Below are 16,485 nucleotides of genomic sequence, written 5' to 3'. Positions count from 1 at the left end.
CATGAAAGGATCTTAGTTGAATGGTCTTCGGTGTCGATAACGCATCAAGCTTGAGACTGTTGCAACAAAACAAATCTCTCACTTCCCCCCTGCATGGACGACATTAGGCTTCGTGTTCCCCCAACCTGCTCAAAGTCCGAGATCTTAGGCTCTCACTAATTAGGACGACCCATCGACGCCTTTATCAATACTGGCTGGATATCTCACATACGAATCGAAGCAGGTCGTCATCCTATTGGATACTTCTCTCTTGCTTTCGCTTTTTCTCCCCCTCCTCAATGAGATTGACACACATGAGGCATCGGTCCCCTAGTTCCACAAATATTGGGGTCACTTCTTGCGATATCTTGGACTGGTTGCCTTCTTTTCCTGGGGTTAATCCACTAACCACGGAACTGCGAATCCCTTTGCAATTCTCTTCTTGGCACAATTTCCGAGTAAAGTGGCAGCCTGGTAGGCTTCCATTACGCTCTGCTTTTGAATGATTTGATGACGAACGAATGAACGGTCTTTTTGGGGCGGAATTCTTCACTCTTGGATAACTTATACGGTTGCAATCGGGGTATTTGGGGCCTGTCAATCCATGTTAATAAACAATCACTACAATATTATACATCAGAATCCTAAGAAATGTATTGATCTCACTTAGCACTCCTTTGGTCTTTTTTTCAATACGTCCATTCATGATAATTTTTGATAATAATCTTGATCATAGAGGTTAGAGCCAGAAAAAAAAAAAAAGCTTGCTGAAGAAGGAGAAGTGCGACATAATGCTTCAGATTACAGGCCACCACCAGCAGCACCAACAATCTTCAAGCCTCCAGCGCTAGAGCTACCAGGTCCATCAGTGGTAGTCGAGTAAGCCAGCCAGTAGCGAGAGGGATGCCACGCAACAGCAGAGACACCAGCATTGATGCCGGCAGTAGGAATTGTGTAAATGCTATCACCAGACTCAGCATGGAAGATCTCCAGTCCATTGCCACCACATCCAAGCTCGTCGCATGCGCCAACAATGTAGCGGCCGTCGAAGCTCCAGCTTACGCCACGAATAGCACCACCATTCTCACTGGACAAAGTGCGACGGCAGATCCAGTCGGTCGTGTCCCAGAGGGAGATGAGAGCATCGCTTCCGCCAACTGCGAGGTATCGACCTGTCGGGGCGAGCGCAATTGAAAGGCAGGCTGAGGTGTGGGCGTTGAGAGTGTGGATAATATCGAAGGAAGGGTAAGACATGATTTTGACCTTGCCTTCGCCTGTCGTCACGAATGCATGCTGCTCCGGACGTTCGGGTGTCGGCATGCACCAGGAGAAGGCTGTCGCATTTGTTTGAACGGTCTGAGGGTGAGGGTCGAGAGCTGTGTATGTGGTTGCGCCGGGCGTAGAGGAGGGGAGGTTGAGAGCGTTCACGCCATCGGGGTGGGCGGTAGGAGAGGAGGGGAATTTAACGGAGACGGGGATTAAAGTGTCGTCCTGTTTACATATCGTGTATTAGTGATTTTGCCATGAGAGAGATGGAAGGCTGCGGAGCAGCGCTGCATGATTACCTTCTTGCCGACGATCATTGTGCTGCCGTCAGCAGACCAGGAGAGTGTAAATGCTTCGCCGCCGACATCGAGACGGCTCACACATGTCTTGGAGCGCACATCCCAGAAGCGCACTGTACCATCGGCCGAGCAACTGGCCAGCTCCGCATCGCGGACTGGGTTGAAAAGAGCCTTCTCGATACCAGCTGTGTGGCCACGCAATTCGGTAGAGTATCGTACATGAGGACGTTCCGGGTTCCAGATTCGTAGAGTGCGATCTGCTGAGCCAGTCGCAATCAGCTGGCCCGTGGGGTTCCAGGCAAGAGTGCGGATCCTGTGGTCCCATACCGTTGTCAGTAAGTTGTACGTGAACCACAGCACCTGGCACAAAAGCTCAACTTACGTGTGAGAGCCCGGGCCCTTGGAAACAGGATCTAAGTAGTTTTGCGTCTTCACGCTCCCAAACACAAATGCGAAGTGATCCTTGTGTAGGAGCTCGCGACGCGAAGCGGGCGCCATGTCTTCGTCTTCCTCCTCTAGCAATTGGCGCAAGACTGGACGTCTACCTGCATTCGAGCCAGCGGCAGAAGCAATGGGAGAAGTAGAAGCGATAGGACCTAGCAGCTTAGGCTTGATGCTATCCGAAGAACGATGGACCGAGTGAATCGGAGAGTGCTCAGGTACCGCCTTTGGAGAGCCCGATACTGCCGGGGAATCCTTATCGGGCGTTGCTGCCATTGCGATGTTGGCCTTAGGCGCCCAACACTTTCTGCCGAATTAGATTGGATTTTGCGTCTAACTTGCGTTTCAATCGCCAGAAAAGTTGGCGAATTTTTTTTGGGATAGAAGGGAGCTGTGAATAAGAAGTCGGCAACTTTCGTATGTGAATGGGTCTCACAGTTTCCCACCTATAAGGAAGAAATGCGCTTTACACACTACATATCAAGGAGCACCACCAGGAACTATGCCATAGACATAAGGTTGCTTGGCCTACAATTGGTACATTATAGTTAATTTGAAGCTATTCTACATATTTTGTTTTATTCCAGAGCCATGCATACTTTTCTGGAATTATGTATTTTAATTGACAGTCTCTCTTGTTTGTTCTATATATACATGGTCGCATAATAGAAGCTTTTGAGCAAATCTCAACCTAGAAGAACTGAGACCGAGCTCTACCTAAGTTCAAATGTCTCTTACAAGTCAACATAAAAGCAAGGCTACATTAAGCTATTATACTCGTTACAATATTGAGGTTATTGATATTAATTGATACCTTCTTTCTTGAATTCATGTTTGCCATTCAGACTCCATACATATGTATATCTAGATCCTGTATAATATTCCAATATTCCAAGGTTGTTACCTAAATGTTGTTAAAATACCCCAAATACCAATTCACCCGTGGACCATTTGAATGTGGAACGTTTGATAGCTGCAGCCTTATGGGTCCGATAAGCCCGAGCTTAATCGAACCTCACCGTTCGGTTGAAAAATTAACCCTGCAGAATTCAAGGGCCTCGATTATCAACATTAAGCATCACTTCGAAGGCCATCAGAAACAAGCATGTTTGAAGAAGTGGACGATGCATCGCGTCGTGAAAAGTGTTTCACAACCATTGCTCAACTGCCGGCATTCATCGACCCAAAGCAGATCCCGAGTAAGAGATCGCCCTTTTCAACGATTCAGAATCATGCATTTGTACACTCAGTAAGTGATCTGCGACTTTCTTTGAGAATTGAAAGGCCATTTGACTGATCATTGGGCATAGGTCGAGGTTATCTTGCCAAAGGAGGTCTACTCAAAGATCAAGCCATCGCTCGAGACCAAACTAGAAAAACCTCGGTATGCACGAGTGTTCATGGCTCCATCGGCTCTGCTTGAGCATGATTTCTTCAACACATATATCAAGTCGGGTAATTATGTCTCCGCCAGTTTAGCCCCAAAGCTCTCCCATATTTGAATGGGCATCAGTTGCACAAGCATCAGACAGCTTTTGTGCTCGGAGAGTTCATTTCATCATCAAAGACAGCAATCTGACTTGGGGCATAGGGAATATTTTGATGATATCTGAAGGACGCTCGGGGTCCGATAATGTCTTCACGCTCCAAGATGGTTCGTTCTGCTGAAGCTGCGGCTGGAAGAGTCCTTTCGCTGCGGAACCGAAAGCTGACTCGAATGGAAACAGGGATTCTTCGAATGGAACTAGGAAAGGAGATCTATGAACGAACAGGTCTCACAGGCAAGCCTTTCCGCAGTGGCGGCAGAAAACATGCAAAAGAACGATTCTGTGAGTACAAGCAGAGCAAATGGGCCGGATGAATCTTTACTAATCATGTCATCAGTGGTAGAATTGAACTTACGGATGCCCTCGATGCTGCATGGCAAGAAAGGCTTTGAAAGAATTGTATGGGCATTCGCCAATGTTCTGACTCAATCAATGGCCTGGCTCTTCCACGACCTGGAAAGCAACTCCGGTCTAGATGAAGGTGATCATGCCCCCGAAGCTAAAAAAGAAAATGGTAGGAATAATATGCTAAACGTTGGAGCAGGAAACAAGCCGATCAATAAGGTTCAACCACAGTTGATAACCTGCGAGCCACAGGAAATTGATCACGAGCAAATAATGACTCCGCCGTTTTACGAAAACGGGAAAGTACTTGAGGAAATGTCGGAAGGTGGTCTGCAGGAACATTCTGGCTCCCTGTCCGAATGGCTTGCCATGGTCCAGATGGCCTCTCCACGGCTATCTGGGGAAGATGACGTCGATCCGTACCTGAGTCGTTATGCAGTTCCAGACGCAGACGAAAGCCAGGCCTGTGATTTGATGAGTTTGAAATGGCATGGTTTGATATCGTCCCGTTGGATCATGCAGCTGTTCCTCAATATGCTGTGAGTTGCGAATATCTGGTATAACAGTTGGGTTGAGAACTGACGTTCAATGGACAGGCAAAGTACTAAGGTCAGCAATCTATCGTGGTTTGCGCTTGCCGTCGCTACTTTAGGTAAAGAAGCTGTGGAAGGAAGGGACGGATTCACGGTTATGGTCCTTCCTACTGGGCAGTCCAGTGAATCTAGCGAAGCATCCCAAGTTAATGGGGAAGGAACCAATGGACCAGGTCGTGTGACTTTATGTTGGGAGTTTATGGGAGCATCCGTGACCGAACCCTGACCTAACCCTGTGCCCTTTGTGGCCGACCCAAGTACCCCATGGGGAACGGAGCTTAATGCAGGGCTTCATCCATGTAAACCCCATCGTCTTGCCCTGAATGAGAGCACGTCACGTACCTTCCCACAATCCCCTTTCACCGTTCACCATTCATACTTCTTCCTTCCTTCCTTCTTCCTTCTTCTTCCTCTCTCCTTCTTTCTTTCCCCATACCTTCTTCCCCCCCACACATTTCCCCATACTTGCACCATCTTACCCATTCATCCAATATCATTCATTCACTACAAAATACAATTAGCTGTTCCTTAGTCTTTGCTCGTCGAGCCTTCCACTCGAGCAATTGACACCCTTCGTTCATCTTTTGTTTTTATCAACTTCTATGTTTCTGTACCTTCCTTGACTCCACGACTCTATCAGCTGTACTGTCATTCACATCCATTCCATCATTCATATTCATCTCATCATTCGTTATGGCGTCTCCTGGACCCACCCACTTCTTCACCGACGCAATTGCCGCGGTGCCTCATGACGAAGATCCCCAGAAGGCTCTCTTGGGTCTCGACGAATGGGAGATCCCCAAGTCAATTTACCGCAAAGATGGTTCCTGCATGTCCATCTGGGAACTTGCTCGTGCCAATGGTAATTACATCTGCTTCTTTTAGGACTATCGGGCCGAACTGACCTGTGTCCCTAGGATATTACTTCGAAGGAGACCCCGATGAGGCTCCTGGCTCTGATTTCGACAAGGCCTTTGTTGAATTCGGTTTAAACCCTGTCGTTGGCCCAGCGACCTTGGATCACCTGGAACTTGACCCTGAATCGTCTGCTCCCATCGTGATCGATGATGTGACTCCACCCAACACTTGCACCAACCAGTCGAGCACAGTCTATCCACTGGATACCCTCAATGATCTCGAAAACGCCGACTTGGGTCCTCCCATGGCAGTCGCTCAACTTACTCCCACTGCTGATGCTCCCGCCACTCAAAAGGCTCCGGTCACCATTGATAAAGCCGTTAAAGTCGCCCCTGTCACTACTGCTCCTGTCACTGCTGCTCCAGTCACCCAACTCGCTGCAGTCACCGAAGTTGCTACTGGAGTCACCGAACGCGCTCCCATTGTCATTGATCCAGCTGCTCCAGTCACTCCCGCCACTGGTGCCCCGGTTACCCAAGTGAACCCTTCTATCAGCCACATCGCCTGTGTTGATCCAGCCGTCCAAGTCACTCATACTACCGGTACAGCAATTGGAACGGTCAAGGTCTTTGACTTGCCACAAGGAAAATCGCGCCCTCAGCCTGCTAAGCGACCACCCAAGCAGAAGGCCAAGCGGGTCCCCAAGAACAAACAGGATGACGAGCTACACAAAAAGCAGAAGAAGGCAAAGGCGCAAAGCACTCCACGCAAGGCGAAGGGAAAGGCAACTGTAGCCCCAGTTACACCACCTCAGAAGATTGCGCCTTTCCCGACGACACCAATGCCTGCCCCAATGAGCCGTTTCCCTACTTCGATGACTCCTGTCCCTGCCTCGGTGACCCCGGTGATTGGGGACGCTCACAAGACAGCGGGAGATCCCAGCCAGCAGAAGCAGCTTCAAATCGAACAGCGTCTCCGAGATCAAGAGGAGCATATTCGTATTGAATGGCGCCAACTTCAACAACAGCGAGCTCTTTTTAAACAACAGCAGCCCGGAGATGAACAGCAGCTCCAGCTCCACCAACAGCAGTGTCAGATCAACGAGCAGCAGCTTAATCAGTGCGGTCAAAAGATTAACCAGCACAGAGCGCAAGTCCGTCAATTCCGGTATCAGCAACAGCAACTAAAACTGCGTTCAATGCAACAACAACGCCAGAAATCCCAAACCCCAGCAGGTCAGCGAGCCCAGCAGCCGACTCAACTAATCCAGGGAGTTTATTCCACCCCTACCAAGGAGAGCACGCAGTCCGTGATGCACCAAACCCAGCAACCTCAAGCCGCAGCGGGCCAGCAAGTTCAGCAATCTACCCAACAGTTCATGATGCAACAGCCCCAGCGATCCCAAACTCCAGCAGCTCAGCGAGTCCAGCAGCCCACCCAACAAATGCAAGGTGGTTTTTCCACTTCTCATAACGAGAGTATGCAGTCTGTGATGCAACAGCCCCAGCAATTCCAAGTTGCAGCGGCTCAGCAAGTTCAGCAGCCTACCCAACCAGTTCAGGGAGTTTATTCCACCTCTACTAAGGAGAGCACGCAGTTCGTGATGCACCAAACCCAGCAACTTCAAGCCGCAGCGGGCCAGCAAGTTCAGCAATCTACCCAACAGTTTATGATGCAACAGCCCCAGCGATTCCAAACTCCATCGGCTCAGCGAGTCCAGCAGCCTATCCAACAAATTCAAACGGTTTATCCCACTCCCCCTAAGGAGCGCATGCAGTCTATGATGCAACAACCCCAGCAATTCCAAGTTGCAACGGCTCAGCAAGTTCAGCAGCCCACTCAGCAAATGCAAGCAGCTTTTCCGACTTCTCCCAATGAGCGCATGCAGTCGGTGATGCAACAGCCACAGCGATTCCAAACTCCAGCGGCCGAGCGAGTTCAGCAGCCCACCCACCAAATTCAGGGAGTTTATTCCACCCCTACCAAGGAGAGCATGCACTCCATGATGCAACAAACTCAGCAACTTCAAACTTCAGCGGCTCAGCAAGTTCAGCAACCCACTCAACAGATGCAGGGGATTTATTCTACTCCTCCCAAGGAGCACATGCAGTTCATGATGCAACAACCCCAGCAATTCCAAGTTGCAGCGGCTCAACAAGTTCAGCAGCCTACCCAACAAATGCAGGCAGACTTTCTCACTCCCCCCGAGGGGCGCATGCAGTCTGCAATGCAACAAACCCAGCAACTTCAGACTTCAGCGGCTCAGCAACCCACTCAACAGATGCAGGGAGTTTTACCTATCACTACCAAGGAGCGCATGCAGTCTATGATGTACCAAACTCAGAATCTCCAAACCGCAGTAGCTCAGCGAGTTCAGCAGCCCACCACGCAGCAACCCACCACGCAAATGCAGGGGATTTATTCCACCCCTACCAAGGAGCACATGCAGTCTGTTTCTTCCCTTTCTCCCGCATCGCCCAAGAAGAGAAGCTTCCAGTTTATGGAGAACATTGTGCCTACCGACTTTGTGGCCAACCCAAACAATCATGCGCGCTGGAGTATTAGCCCCAATGGTGACCGAACCTACTTGAACGGACCTCAGGCGAAAAAGGCACGAACCTCTCGGAAGTAGGATCGGACGGAGATGGTGTTTTTCTGGCAGAGCCTTGGACCTCTTTTTTCAAAGGATCATGATGAAATGACGGATGTCGTTGAGAAGGAGAAATAGCGGAGGATGTTGAGGAGGAGGTCTTTGCGGGTTTTGTGATGTGTATTTCAAACTTTGAGGGATTTGTTCATGAGGAGGATTCTGATCACGGTGTTGCAGTAGGTACACATGGATTGTAGCCTACATGAATCCAATTTTTTTCAATTATCAATTCCTACTGTAGATTGCCTATTGTCCTATCAAAGAGGTACTGGCGCGGTCAACGCGGCATTTCTTTGTTTACCAGCCCGGTAATTCCTTAATTAGGCTTTGGACTACTACTGGGACCTTGCCTATTGCCTATCTCAATCGCCTTCACGATAGTCAAGTAACTATTGATTTTGTCTAAAGTGTATAGTTACCTACTTCTGCCTACTCAATGTGACGGAAATGATCATCAGACAATACAAGAAGGTTCGATTCCGAAGAACTTACGGATTCAATATTTCCTTGTAAGCACCTACATCTTTTGGTAAGTATAACAACCGATCGACCTAAGTGCAACATTCGCGATGTCGTCTTGTAATAACCGCTGTCTGATTTAAAAGAGGCGGAGCGCGCAATCACTAGATTTTTGGTGAATCGCATCAAATCACAAGATTGAGAAGATCATCATTGAATTTATAAAAATGGGAATGAATTTTCGAGTCGGTTCATGCTTGATCTCGGTGAGGTGAGGCTGTCGGTGCCCCCAAGCGTAGACCAATGGAGTTGGCTCAATAAAATGAACCCTGCCAAGACAGAATTACTACATATAGAAAATATTATAAGCTAAAAATAGGAGGCATTTTGTAAGTTATGCACCTAATGCAATTTTAGAATCAACACACGAACACTGGGCGGTTAGCAGGTGATAATAAGCCGCCACCAACTCACCTGGGTGCTTCGCCGAGTAAAGCCGGGGTAACTCATCCTGTGTAGGGAGTAGATACGCAGCTATAACCACTTCGTACAAGCCGTGCATACAGAGTCAGCTAGGGTGGGTATGGATCAAGAACCAATACCATGGTGTTGGTATTGGGTTGCAGACCTATTGGAATTAAACAGAGGCGGTAGTAGCGGCTTTGGAGACAACATCTCATTTCTAGAGGCGTTCGGGATAAAGATGATGAAACCACGCCTGACTTAAAAGTTAAGGGACATGGAGCTTAAAATCCTGTAAGGGTTTCTTGGGAGCTATATAATCTCTGAAGTCATATACGGCGCAACTGTGAACATTTCCATCTTTTACTCATTCATTCAAGCCATTCTCTAAGATTGTCCCTACACAAAATGAATCTTCCTTTGCGTCACAAGAAATCCTACAATCGGGAAATGCGGTCTAAAACGACCGATGATGTCTTGTCCCTCGATTCTGATTCTGATTTTGAAACTGGCCATATGGAATCATTGGACTTAAGTGACAATGAACATCTTATGGTGATCGCAATTGATTTTGGGACTACGTGTAGGTCTACCATTTTACTCTTTGCATTTGCTACAAAACTCACCACGTCCAAGGTACTCGGGTGTCGCTTGGGCAACACTATACGACTTCCCGCGCAAGAGCATTAACCTCGTCACCGAGTGGCCGGACAGCCTCCAAGAAGAAGGTAAAGTCACCACGGAGATGTTCTACGAGTACGGCAACAAATTCTGGGGATACGGAATTCCCAAAGATGCAGACCCTATCAGCTGGTTCAAGCTCCTTCTTTTGAAAGACGAAGACACTCCGGAAGATATCCGCTCCTCTGAGTTCTTTCTTCGCGCGAAGAAAAAGGTTCGCGAAGAGGGTAAGACGGCCCAGGACTTGGTGATAGATTGTTTGAAGCTTCTGTGGAACCATACCCTTGAAATGATTCTGAAGGCCCGAGGGGAGCATGTTGAACAAAGAGCTGTCAGTAAAAGTAAGTAAACCTCCTCTCCCACCGGTGCCATGATGCTCATTGTCTCCAGGGAATTGTTCTGGTTGGCGGATTCGACACAAGCCCCGATCTATTTCAGCACTTGAGAGCAGATATAAACACCAGAATCTGAAGGTGATACAATCCGACGACACGAACCCCAACACGAGACCGTAAGCAGGCCCCTATACCTCCCGTTGGAATTTGGTATCTAACCACTGGATCTTTCTAGTCGCACTGCCATCTGTCGCGGGGCGGTTTTCAAGGGTTTCATTGATGGACCACGCGGTGCTGCCCACAGCACACTCAGCATCGGCTCAACAATTGCAAGGCAAAGTCTGGGCGTGACAATGTCAGTGGAATTCGAAGAAGGGGTGCACAAACAAAAAGACAAGTACCGTGACCGAGTGACAGGCGTGTGGATGGCTCGTAATCAAATGCAGTGGTATCTATACAAGGTGCGAGGATCAACAACTATTTTACCTTCCGACTACTGACTACGAGATTTAGGGGCAAGATGTTTCAAAAGTGGATCCCATTCGATATGGCTTTTACGAATCCTTCGACGATGGTAACAGCATTAAAGGCACTATCACCGACATAATCTACCAGTGCGACAATGAAAATCCACCCCATCAACTTGATGATACTGTCACTGGGATTTGCAACGTCTCCTGGAGCACAAAGGGCATTAACTACAATGATCTTAAGTCCCAATTTAGCCAAAGTGGAGCGTATAAGGATCTGGCTTATGAGATTAAGGTATGACCATCAGGGGCTTCCACTGATTTTGCTATCTACTATCAAGGCAAAAAAGTTTGCTCCCAAAATTCCCGGATTGTTTATGAGTGACATGGTTTATAATTTGAAGTCTGAGATTCCTAATGAATGAATACATCAATTTATTATTCTGTTCGACTTCGTACTCGGATTCCTGAAGACAAATATGAACGGAAACAAGGACTCGGATTGAAACACGGTATGCTAGCCCGTCAAATCATTCACTATGTCTCGTAGGATGGGCCGATTCCCGACTACATTGGTACCGTTGAACAACTTTGCACCTGTCTTTGAAGGCCTTCGAAGGCCGGACGCTGGCTGTCGGGAGCCTAGTGGGCTCAGTGGTTCACGGGTAGAATGGGAAGAGGGCGATTGGTTCTTGCTGTTGCCTTTACCCTTGATAGAACCAGGCGCCAAGACCGCACCCGGAGACATGAGTTGCGACTGTGTGGTACAAGAAGGGAAGAAATGCTTGTCTATCGCCCCGCTAGGCAAGTTATAAACCCAGCCTTTGCTTTCCATCAGACGAACGTACTTGCAAAGGAGCTCGTTACCATCACGGAGAGTGGATCTGCTGCCGACAACTAGGAGCTTGGTTTGGGCACGGGTGAAGGCGACGTTGACACGGCGCCAGTCGCGTAGGAGCTCGCCGACGTTGTTTTCGGCGTTACTGCGCACGCAGCTCAGGATAATGACCTCTTTGTCGCGACCTTGGAACTTGTCTGTAGTGTGCATTTCTAGATCCGGGGTGTAGCGTCGCAGGCTCTGGCGAAGGAGCGAGAGTTGACTGCGGTAGAAAGTGATCACACCAATGTTGCGCGCGGGGATACCAGAGGCAATGAATGACTCCACAAGTTGTGAGCAGAGGAAGACCTCCATGTGATTCACGACTCGATTTCCCTGTGCTATCTCGAGGGCTGCAGGGCCGATGGGATCGGTGTTGACCAGGCGTGTTTTTGCGGATGGCGTCAGTAAGTCTCGGAGCCAGCAGGGGCTACTGGGGGTACCCGGGCAGATTTCTCGTTGTGACTCTGACGGGGCATGGCTCAAGTCCTCGACATGGAATTTATCGAGGGCGTTAATGTTGGGTATATCCAAAGATCGGGCTGCTACCTGCGGCGTGCCGCATTTGAGACGGCCCGAATAGATCAGAGTATTGGAAAGTAACATAATTTCCTCACACATGCGGTACTGGTGCTCTAGGTTGACAACCGAATCCGGTTGTGCATCCGAGAGTAGTTTGAAGAGACTGATATCAAGTCCTCCTTCCTGGGCCGCTTTATTCTGCACAAGCGGTGGCAATTGGTAGTGATCACCGACGAGGATAAAAGTCCTTGCCATACGAATCGGGCCGAGACAGACTGGGAGTGTGATCTGTGATGCCTCGTCGACAATACAATAGTCAAAGATGCGTTGGTTAAAAATGTTATGGTTGACTCCGAGGCATGTAGTGGCAACGACCTGCGGCTTTTCGTATGAATCCTTGAGTTCTTCAATGGTTGATTTCGGGATTGCGGCAAGATCGGCAAATTCCTGAACATCTGGATGGATTTTGGCGGTTGCACCTATACGCAGCACACGAATGTTGTCGTCTCGAATCTTCAACAGAATGTTATCAACTGCAGTGTGGGTGTAAGATGTAAGAAGAACACTCTTGCCTTGTGCGACAAGGGCTCTAATAATATGGGCGATGGTTGTGGTTTTTCCAGTCCCAGGCATTCCGAGGACAAGAGCATAGTCTTTGGCACTCATCACTTTATCAATGGCTTGTCTTTGATCCACGTTGAGGTTGCCAGGATCGGAGATCGTGTATGAAGATGATGCCGTCTTGAAGGCGGGAGCTTGCCCCTCAACAATAAGGCGTCGAAGCTGTCTCGCTTGGAACAAGTCTTTATCCATCATGCAGATGAGGTTGTTTCGAACAATGGCCATGCCGTTGCTAAACTCGTCTTTGTCGATCCGGTAAACGAGCTGTTCACCTGGGTTTTCGAGAGCAGCAGGCTCTTCTTTTCCAACCTCCATGATTCCCCTGAAAGACTGATTTGTGACTGCATCGAACCCAGCCGTCTTTGATCGTGCATTGTGAAGTTTCCGGTCCACGCCAACCTTGATGTGTGATGAACTAGTATGTACCACGTATCCATTGGCGAGAGCAAAATGGCCTTTTTCATCCGAAATGACAATCGGTTCACCGACAGATATTTGAGACTCAGCAAAGGAGAAACCAGGAGGCGCTTGCCTTTTGACGAACGTATACTGGTAGCGATTTATCTTTGTCCCAGTGTTCTCCTCATACACAGAATGAGGATCGATAACGACATCCCCGAAGCATCGGCCCAGGGCTTCTCGCTCGCTGCTCAGCAATGTCCAAAGCTCTCGCCGGAACTTCACAAGATTACCCTCTTCTTTAGTCAGAAGTTCATCCCATTTACGGAAGAAGTCCCGATCACCGTTGTTCAGATGGCCGACAGCTGCATCGAAATCTTCGCCAAGTGCGCTGGTTTCGCCATCGCCATCCTCGGAGAGCTTGTGATAGATGAGGCAAGGGGTCTTAGCATAGCATCGAATACATTGACGAGCTTTCTTCAACATCGGTGGAAGCTGCTGCCTTTCACGAATATAGCCAGCCAGGTGATTGCGCACCTGGATCATCTGGAGCAGTTCGTGTCGAATCCCACGGATACTGAGTGTTTTTGTTAACTCAAGGTAGTAGAGAAGCCCAAATGTAACATCGAGATCTGCAACAGGTTTTAGCAACTGGTCAACTAGCCGAAAAAGGATCGGGGGCTTGAAAGAACATCTCATCACTTACCATAACGGTCCGACAGGAGTAGAGTGTAGAGAGCTGTTTGAGCCCTGTGTGACTGGTTTGTATCCCTTCGTCCAGTCTTGAGCTCCAGCGGAACCACCAGGTTCTTCTCCATTTTATCTTCACGACAAGTAACTTGTACCGTCGCATCGATGTTACCTTTGAGGCCATACATTGGCGACCAGATGTGCTCCTCGACCTCAAGCAGTTTGTTAATACTCAAGTTCATCTTAGAGCTATTGCGGTCTTCAACCATAGACTTGGACTATTGATCTTGATTAGCAAGGATTCGTGGCCGAAAGAAGCCTTCATCGGCCGTGAGACATACCTGTGGCTTGACATGCAAGAAAGCATCTGCCCAGTCGAGAACAGCAGGCATCCTGCTCATGAGATATTCAACAGCTTCAGGGATACTCATTTGGATCGAGTACAGCTCCTCAATGTGTCTGCCCATGATAGTTTCGACCAATGTCTTCAATGACTCCATATCCCATTGGTTCGCTTTGAGGGCTTCTTGAAAGACTTCGTGGAAAAACACTCCGAAGGCTTGCGGTCGCTCGAGTGCGGCAATGACTTTGACTCGATCTTGAAGGACAGCTCGTCGCTGGCAGTCTATCGAGTCTGCGACGACTGTAGCAGAAATGAGATGGTCGGGATGAAGGATGATCATATGGTTCAAATTATCCACAACGCATTGGCCGGCTGCGTTGAAGTCCCCGACCAGATGGATATACGAGTCCTTGCTGCAGGGAGTGTCAAACCATGAATCTCGCAAAATAATAACCTTGCGTTGTCGGGTCTTCTCGTCTTCAACTAGCAAGACCTGTACTTAAAGTCAGCGGACGGGACTATATCCGGGGCAAGTGCAAAGTATCTGACCTGCTCTGGCTGAGTACGTCCTTTCAGAGTAACATATGTGCTCTTCGTGATGTCAACGATCTGGTAACGTTTGATAGCTTGTCGACCTTTTAGGTTCTATTTGTTTTGACTGTCTTAGCATATATCTAGAAATTAACCGACTAAGAGTGACTAACATAAGGCCCTCCTTCATCTGCTTGCTTCATAGTTTGCTCGATGGCCTCCAAATCAAAATCATCATCAAACTCATCATCCGATGATACCATCTCAGGTTTGACAGGTGCGGCGGTTGGGGGTTTGCTATGCATACTGCCATTCACCGGGACATTCACATCATTTGGCTTTTGCAAAGATGGCCCAGTGGTTGTTGGCTTCGATGAATTGACCGGAACGGGATTTGTGTCACATTTTGCAAGTATTTCCTGCAAGTTGTCAGGCAGATCGTCATATTCATCTTCAAAGTCATCGAATTCATCGCGTTTTGTTTCGTTAGTCGTAGTGTTATGGGGTATGGGTATGGAAGGTTTGCTGTCGAGCATTGACTTCTTTTTGGGCTGCCATGAGCGAGAATTTTCTGCGTCGAGGGCAGCCCAGCCAGAAGATCCCAGAGAAGCAAACTCATTAGATGCATGTGCCGGCTCAATGAAGGGATCCTCTGAGGGATCGGCCAGGTCCATCAGACCTTGATCAAGATCATCGTCTCCGAACTCGGAGGATGACTCTTCAAGAACAGGTAGTGTTCCAGGTCTTACTTTCTCAAGCAGTACAGCAGATGGGGATTCTGTGGTTTCTTCGTCGGCCTTGTGAAGCCCACGGTCCTTCGTGGGCGAAGACGATCGACATCTTCGCGCATCCATATGTTGGCGCAGAGGCGACGACCCAGGTGGACCCACATCGGCAGGGGCCATGTGTATACTTTTCTCAATCTTCTCCATAAGATAGTTGATCCTTGAGGAATTGGGTCTCCCAGATTCGACATTGCTGCTAGTTCGTTGAATGCCGCGACTGGGACCAACATCTAGCCTATTGACTCGTCGTCGTTTTGTTCGAGAGGTGGGGAAATCGGTAGTGCAGCTAATCGCACGTCTCAGCCCTGACGAGTCTCGACTTGTTCTGCCTGAGCCCGGTGTCTGGGGCGACGAGGAAAGAAGATTTGCGAACCGTGGCGGTGGAAGATCATCCGGGCCATCGACCATGTTTTTATCCATGTAGTTATTCCACAATTCAGCAGCCATATCATGCTGCGGTGTCTTGAAGAGGGCCTGTATTGAATGAAGATCAAGGGGTTCTTTTTGCACCCTTTTCTTATTCCCGTTCGAGGGAGAGCCAGCAGGTGAAGAACTGTGTCGGCGCTTCCTGCGACGACCCGCTGGCGTCTGGGACGAGGTGTCTGGGTTCGAGCTGGCAGGCACATGCTGCCAGATGACATGCTCGACTGGCGTCACCTCCGGGCCTGGCGCGGGATCAAACGAATCCTCGGCGTTGCTGATCAAATCTGCCAGAGGTATCCTGTTTCCTGGAGTCTGAGGGCATTCTTTAATCGGCTTTGATTCTTGTGCTTGAGCTTCCGGTGCTTTAGCTTCGCTCGGTGGAGGGCATCCTCTGTCACAAGAGGCCTGCATCAGCTCTGCCACACCGTTGGGGCCCGAGTTTTCGAGTTCTTTGCTCCCATTAACTGATTTCGTCTTGTCTTTCGGGTTGACGCCTTCGTGAATGACCTCACCTTCTTGGAAGCGAAAAGCGTTCAATTTTGTTCGTGAGTTTGAGGATATGGGGTATGTATTGTTCGTGGCCATTGCTTCGATTTGGAAATATCCAATGACGCGTTCAAAATTGGTAATGATACATTCCGCGGGAAGCTGGAGCAGGACAATGTCAGAAACGGGGATATGTTGGGGATTTGAGATGAAACATACCAATTAAAAGATGGTATTTACCGGTTCAATTCCTTTGGATGTTCGTGCATATGGAAGGATGAAACGAATGGCGACTCCAGCGCCCTGTTGGCCGCATGGGGGGAGGGCCAGACGTGATAAGAACGCGTCGCGTGTGTAGTGCTGACACCTATTTTCCAAGGCAGGAGAGTAGTTCTGCCTAAATTGTCAGGTGTGAAAGCGGAC

The 16,485-nt window shown here is 48.8% G+C and overlaps 5 protein-coding genes across 5 annotated transcripts; 3 read left to right on the top strand and 2 right to left on the bottom strand.

Annotated features, from left to right (window-relative positions):
- Nucleotides 1–780: 780 nt before the first annotated feature.
- On the bottom strand, nucleotides 781–2,261 carry N7455_012160 (uncharacterized protein; the record flags this gene model as incomplete). The annotated part of the gene is made up of 3 exons (XM_040957296.2): nucleotides 781–1,470; nucleotides 1,545–1,857; nucleotides 1,927–2,261. 3 exons carry the CDS (start codon nucleotides 2,259–2,261, stop codon nucleotides 781–783), a joined length of 1,338 nt encoding a protein of 445 aa, XP_040812280.2.
- Nucleotides 2,262–3,090: 829 nt separating this feature from the next.
- N7455_012159 (ribonuclease P protein subunit p40) lies at nucleotides 3,091–4,696 on the top strand (the record flags this gene model as incomplete). Its single annotated transcript, XM_040957260.2, has 7 exons — nucleotides 3,091–3,234; nucleotides 3,296–3,440; nucleotides 3,577–3,639; nucleotides 3,713–3,814; nucleotides 3,870–4,013; nucleotides 4,077–4,416; nucleotides 4,474–4,696. The coding sequence occupies 7 exons, from the start codon at nucleotides 3,091–3,093 to the stop codon at nucleotides 4,694–4,696; spliced, it is 1,161 nt and encodes a 386-aa protein (XP_040812259.2).
- Nucleotides 4,697–5,163: 467 nt separating this feature from the next.
- N7455_012158 (uncharacterized protein) lies at nucleotides 5,164–7,960 on the top strand (the record flags this gene model as incomplete). Its single annotated transcript, XM_040957258.2, has 2 exons — nucleotides 5,164–5,332; nucleotides 5,388–7,960. The coding sequence occupies 2 exons, from the start codon at nucleotides 5,164–5,166 to the stop codon at nucleotides 7,958–7,960; spliced, it is 2,742 nt and encodes a 913-aa protein (XP_040812296.2).
- Nucleotides 7,961–9,307: 1,347 nt separating this feature from the next.
- On the top strand, nucleotides 9,308–10,810 carry N7455_012157 (uncharacterized protein; the record flags this gene model as incomplete). The annotated part of the gene is given in 6 exon segments (XM_065606824.1): nucleotides 9,308–9,480; nucleotides 9,536–9,921; nucleotides 9,971–10,091; nucleotides 10,151–10,376; nucleotides 10,429–10,680; nucleotides 10,694–10,810. The coding sequence occupies 6 exon segments, from the start codon at nucleotides 9,308–9,310 to the stop codon at nucleotides 10,808–10,810; spliced, it is 1,275 nt and encodes a 424-aa protein (XP_065459990.1).
- A 92-nt stretch (nucleotides 10,811–10,902) lies between these two features.
- On the bottom strand, nucleotides 10,903–16,161 carry N7455_012156 (bifunctional ATP-dependent DNA helicase/ssDNA endodeoxyribonuclease DNA2; the record flags this gene model as incomplete). Its single annotated transcript, XM_040957286.2, has 5 exons — nucleotides 10,903–13,436; nucleotides 13,511–13,772; nucleotides 13,836–14,330; nucleotides 14,387–14,482; nucleotides 14,542–16,161. The coding sequence occupies 5 exons, from the start codon at nucleotides 16,159–16,161 to the stop codon at nucleotides 10,903–10,905; spliced, it is 5,007 nt and encodes a 1,668-aa protein (XP_040812297.2).
- Between the last annotated feature and the right edge of the window lie 324 nt (nucleotides 16,162–16,485).

This window comes from Penicillium solitum (genome assembly GCF_028829755.1).
Source record: "Penicillium solitum strain IBT 25940 chromosome Unknown utg000009l_segment0_segment0, whole genome shotgun sequence".
Taxonomy (NCBI): Eukaryota; Fungi; Ascomycota; class Eurotiomycetes; order Eurotiales; family Aspergillaceae; genus Penicillium; species Penicillium solitum.
Note: the sequence above shows the minus strand (reverse complement) of the source record. Positions and strands in the feature narration are given on the sequence as shown.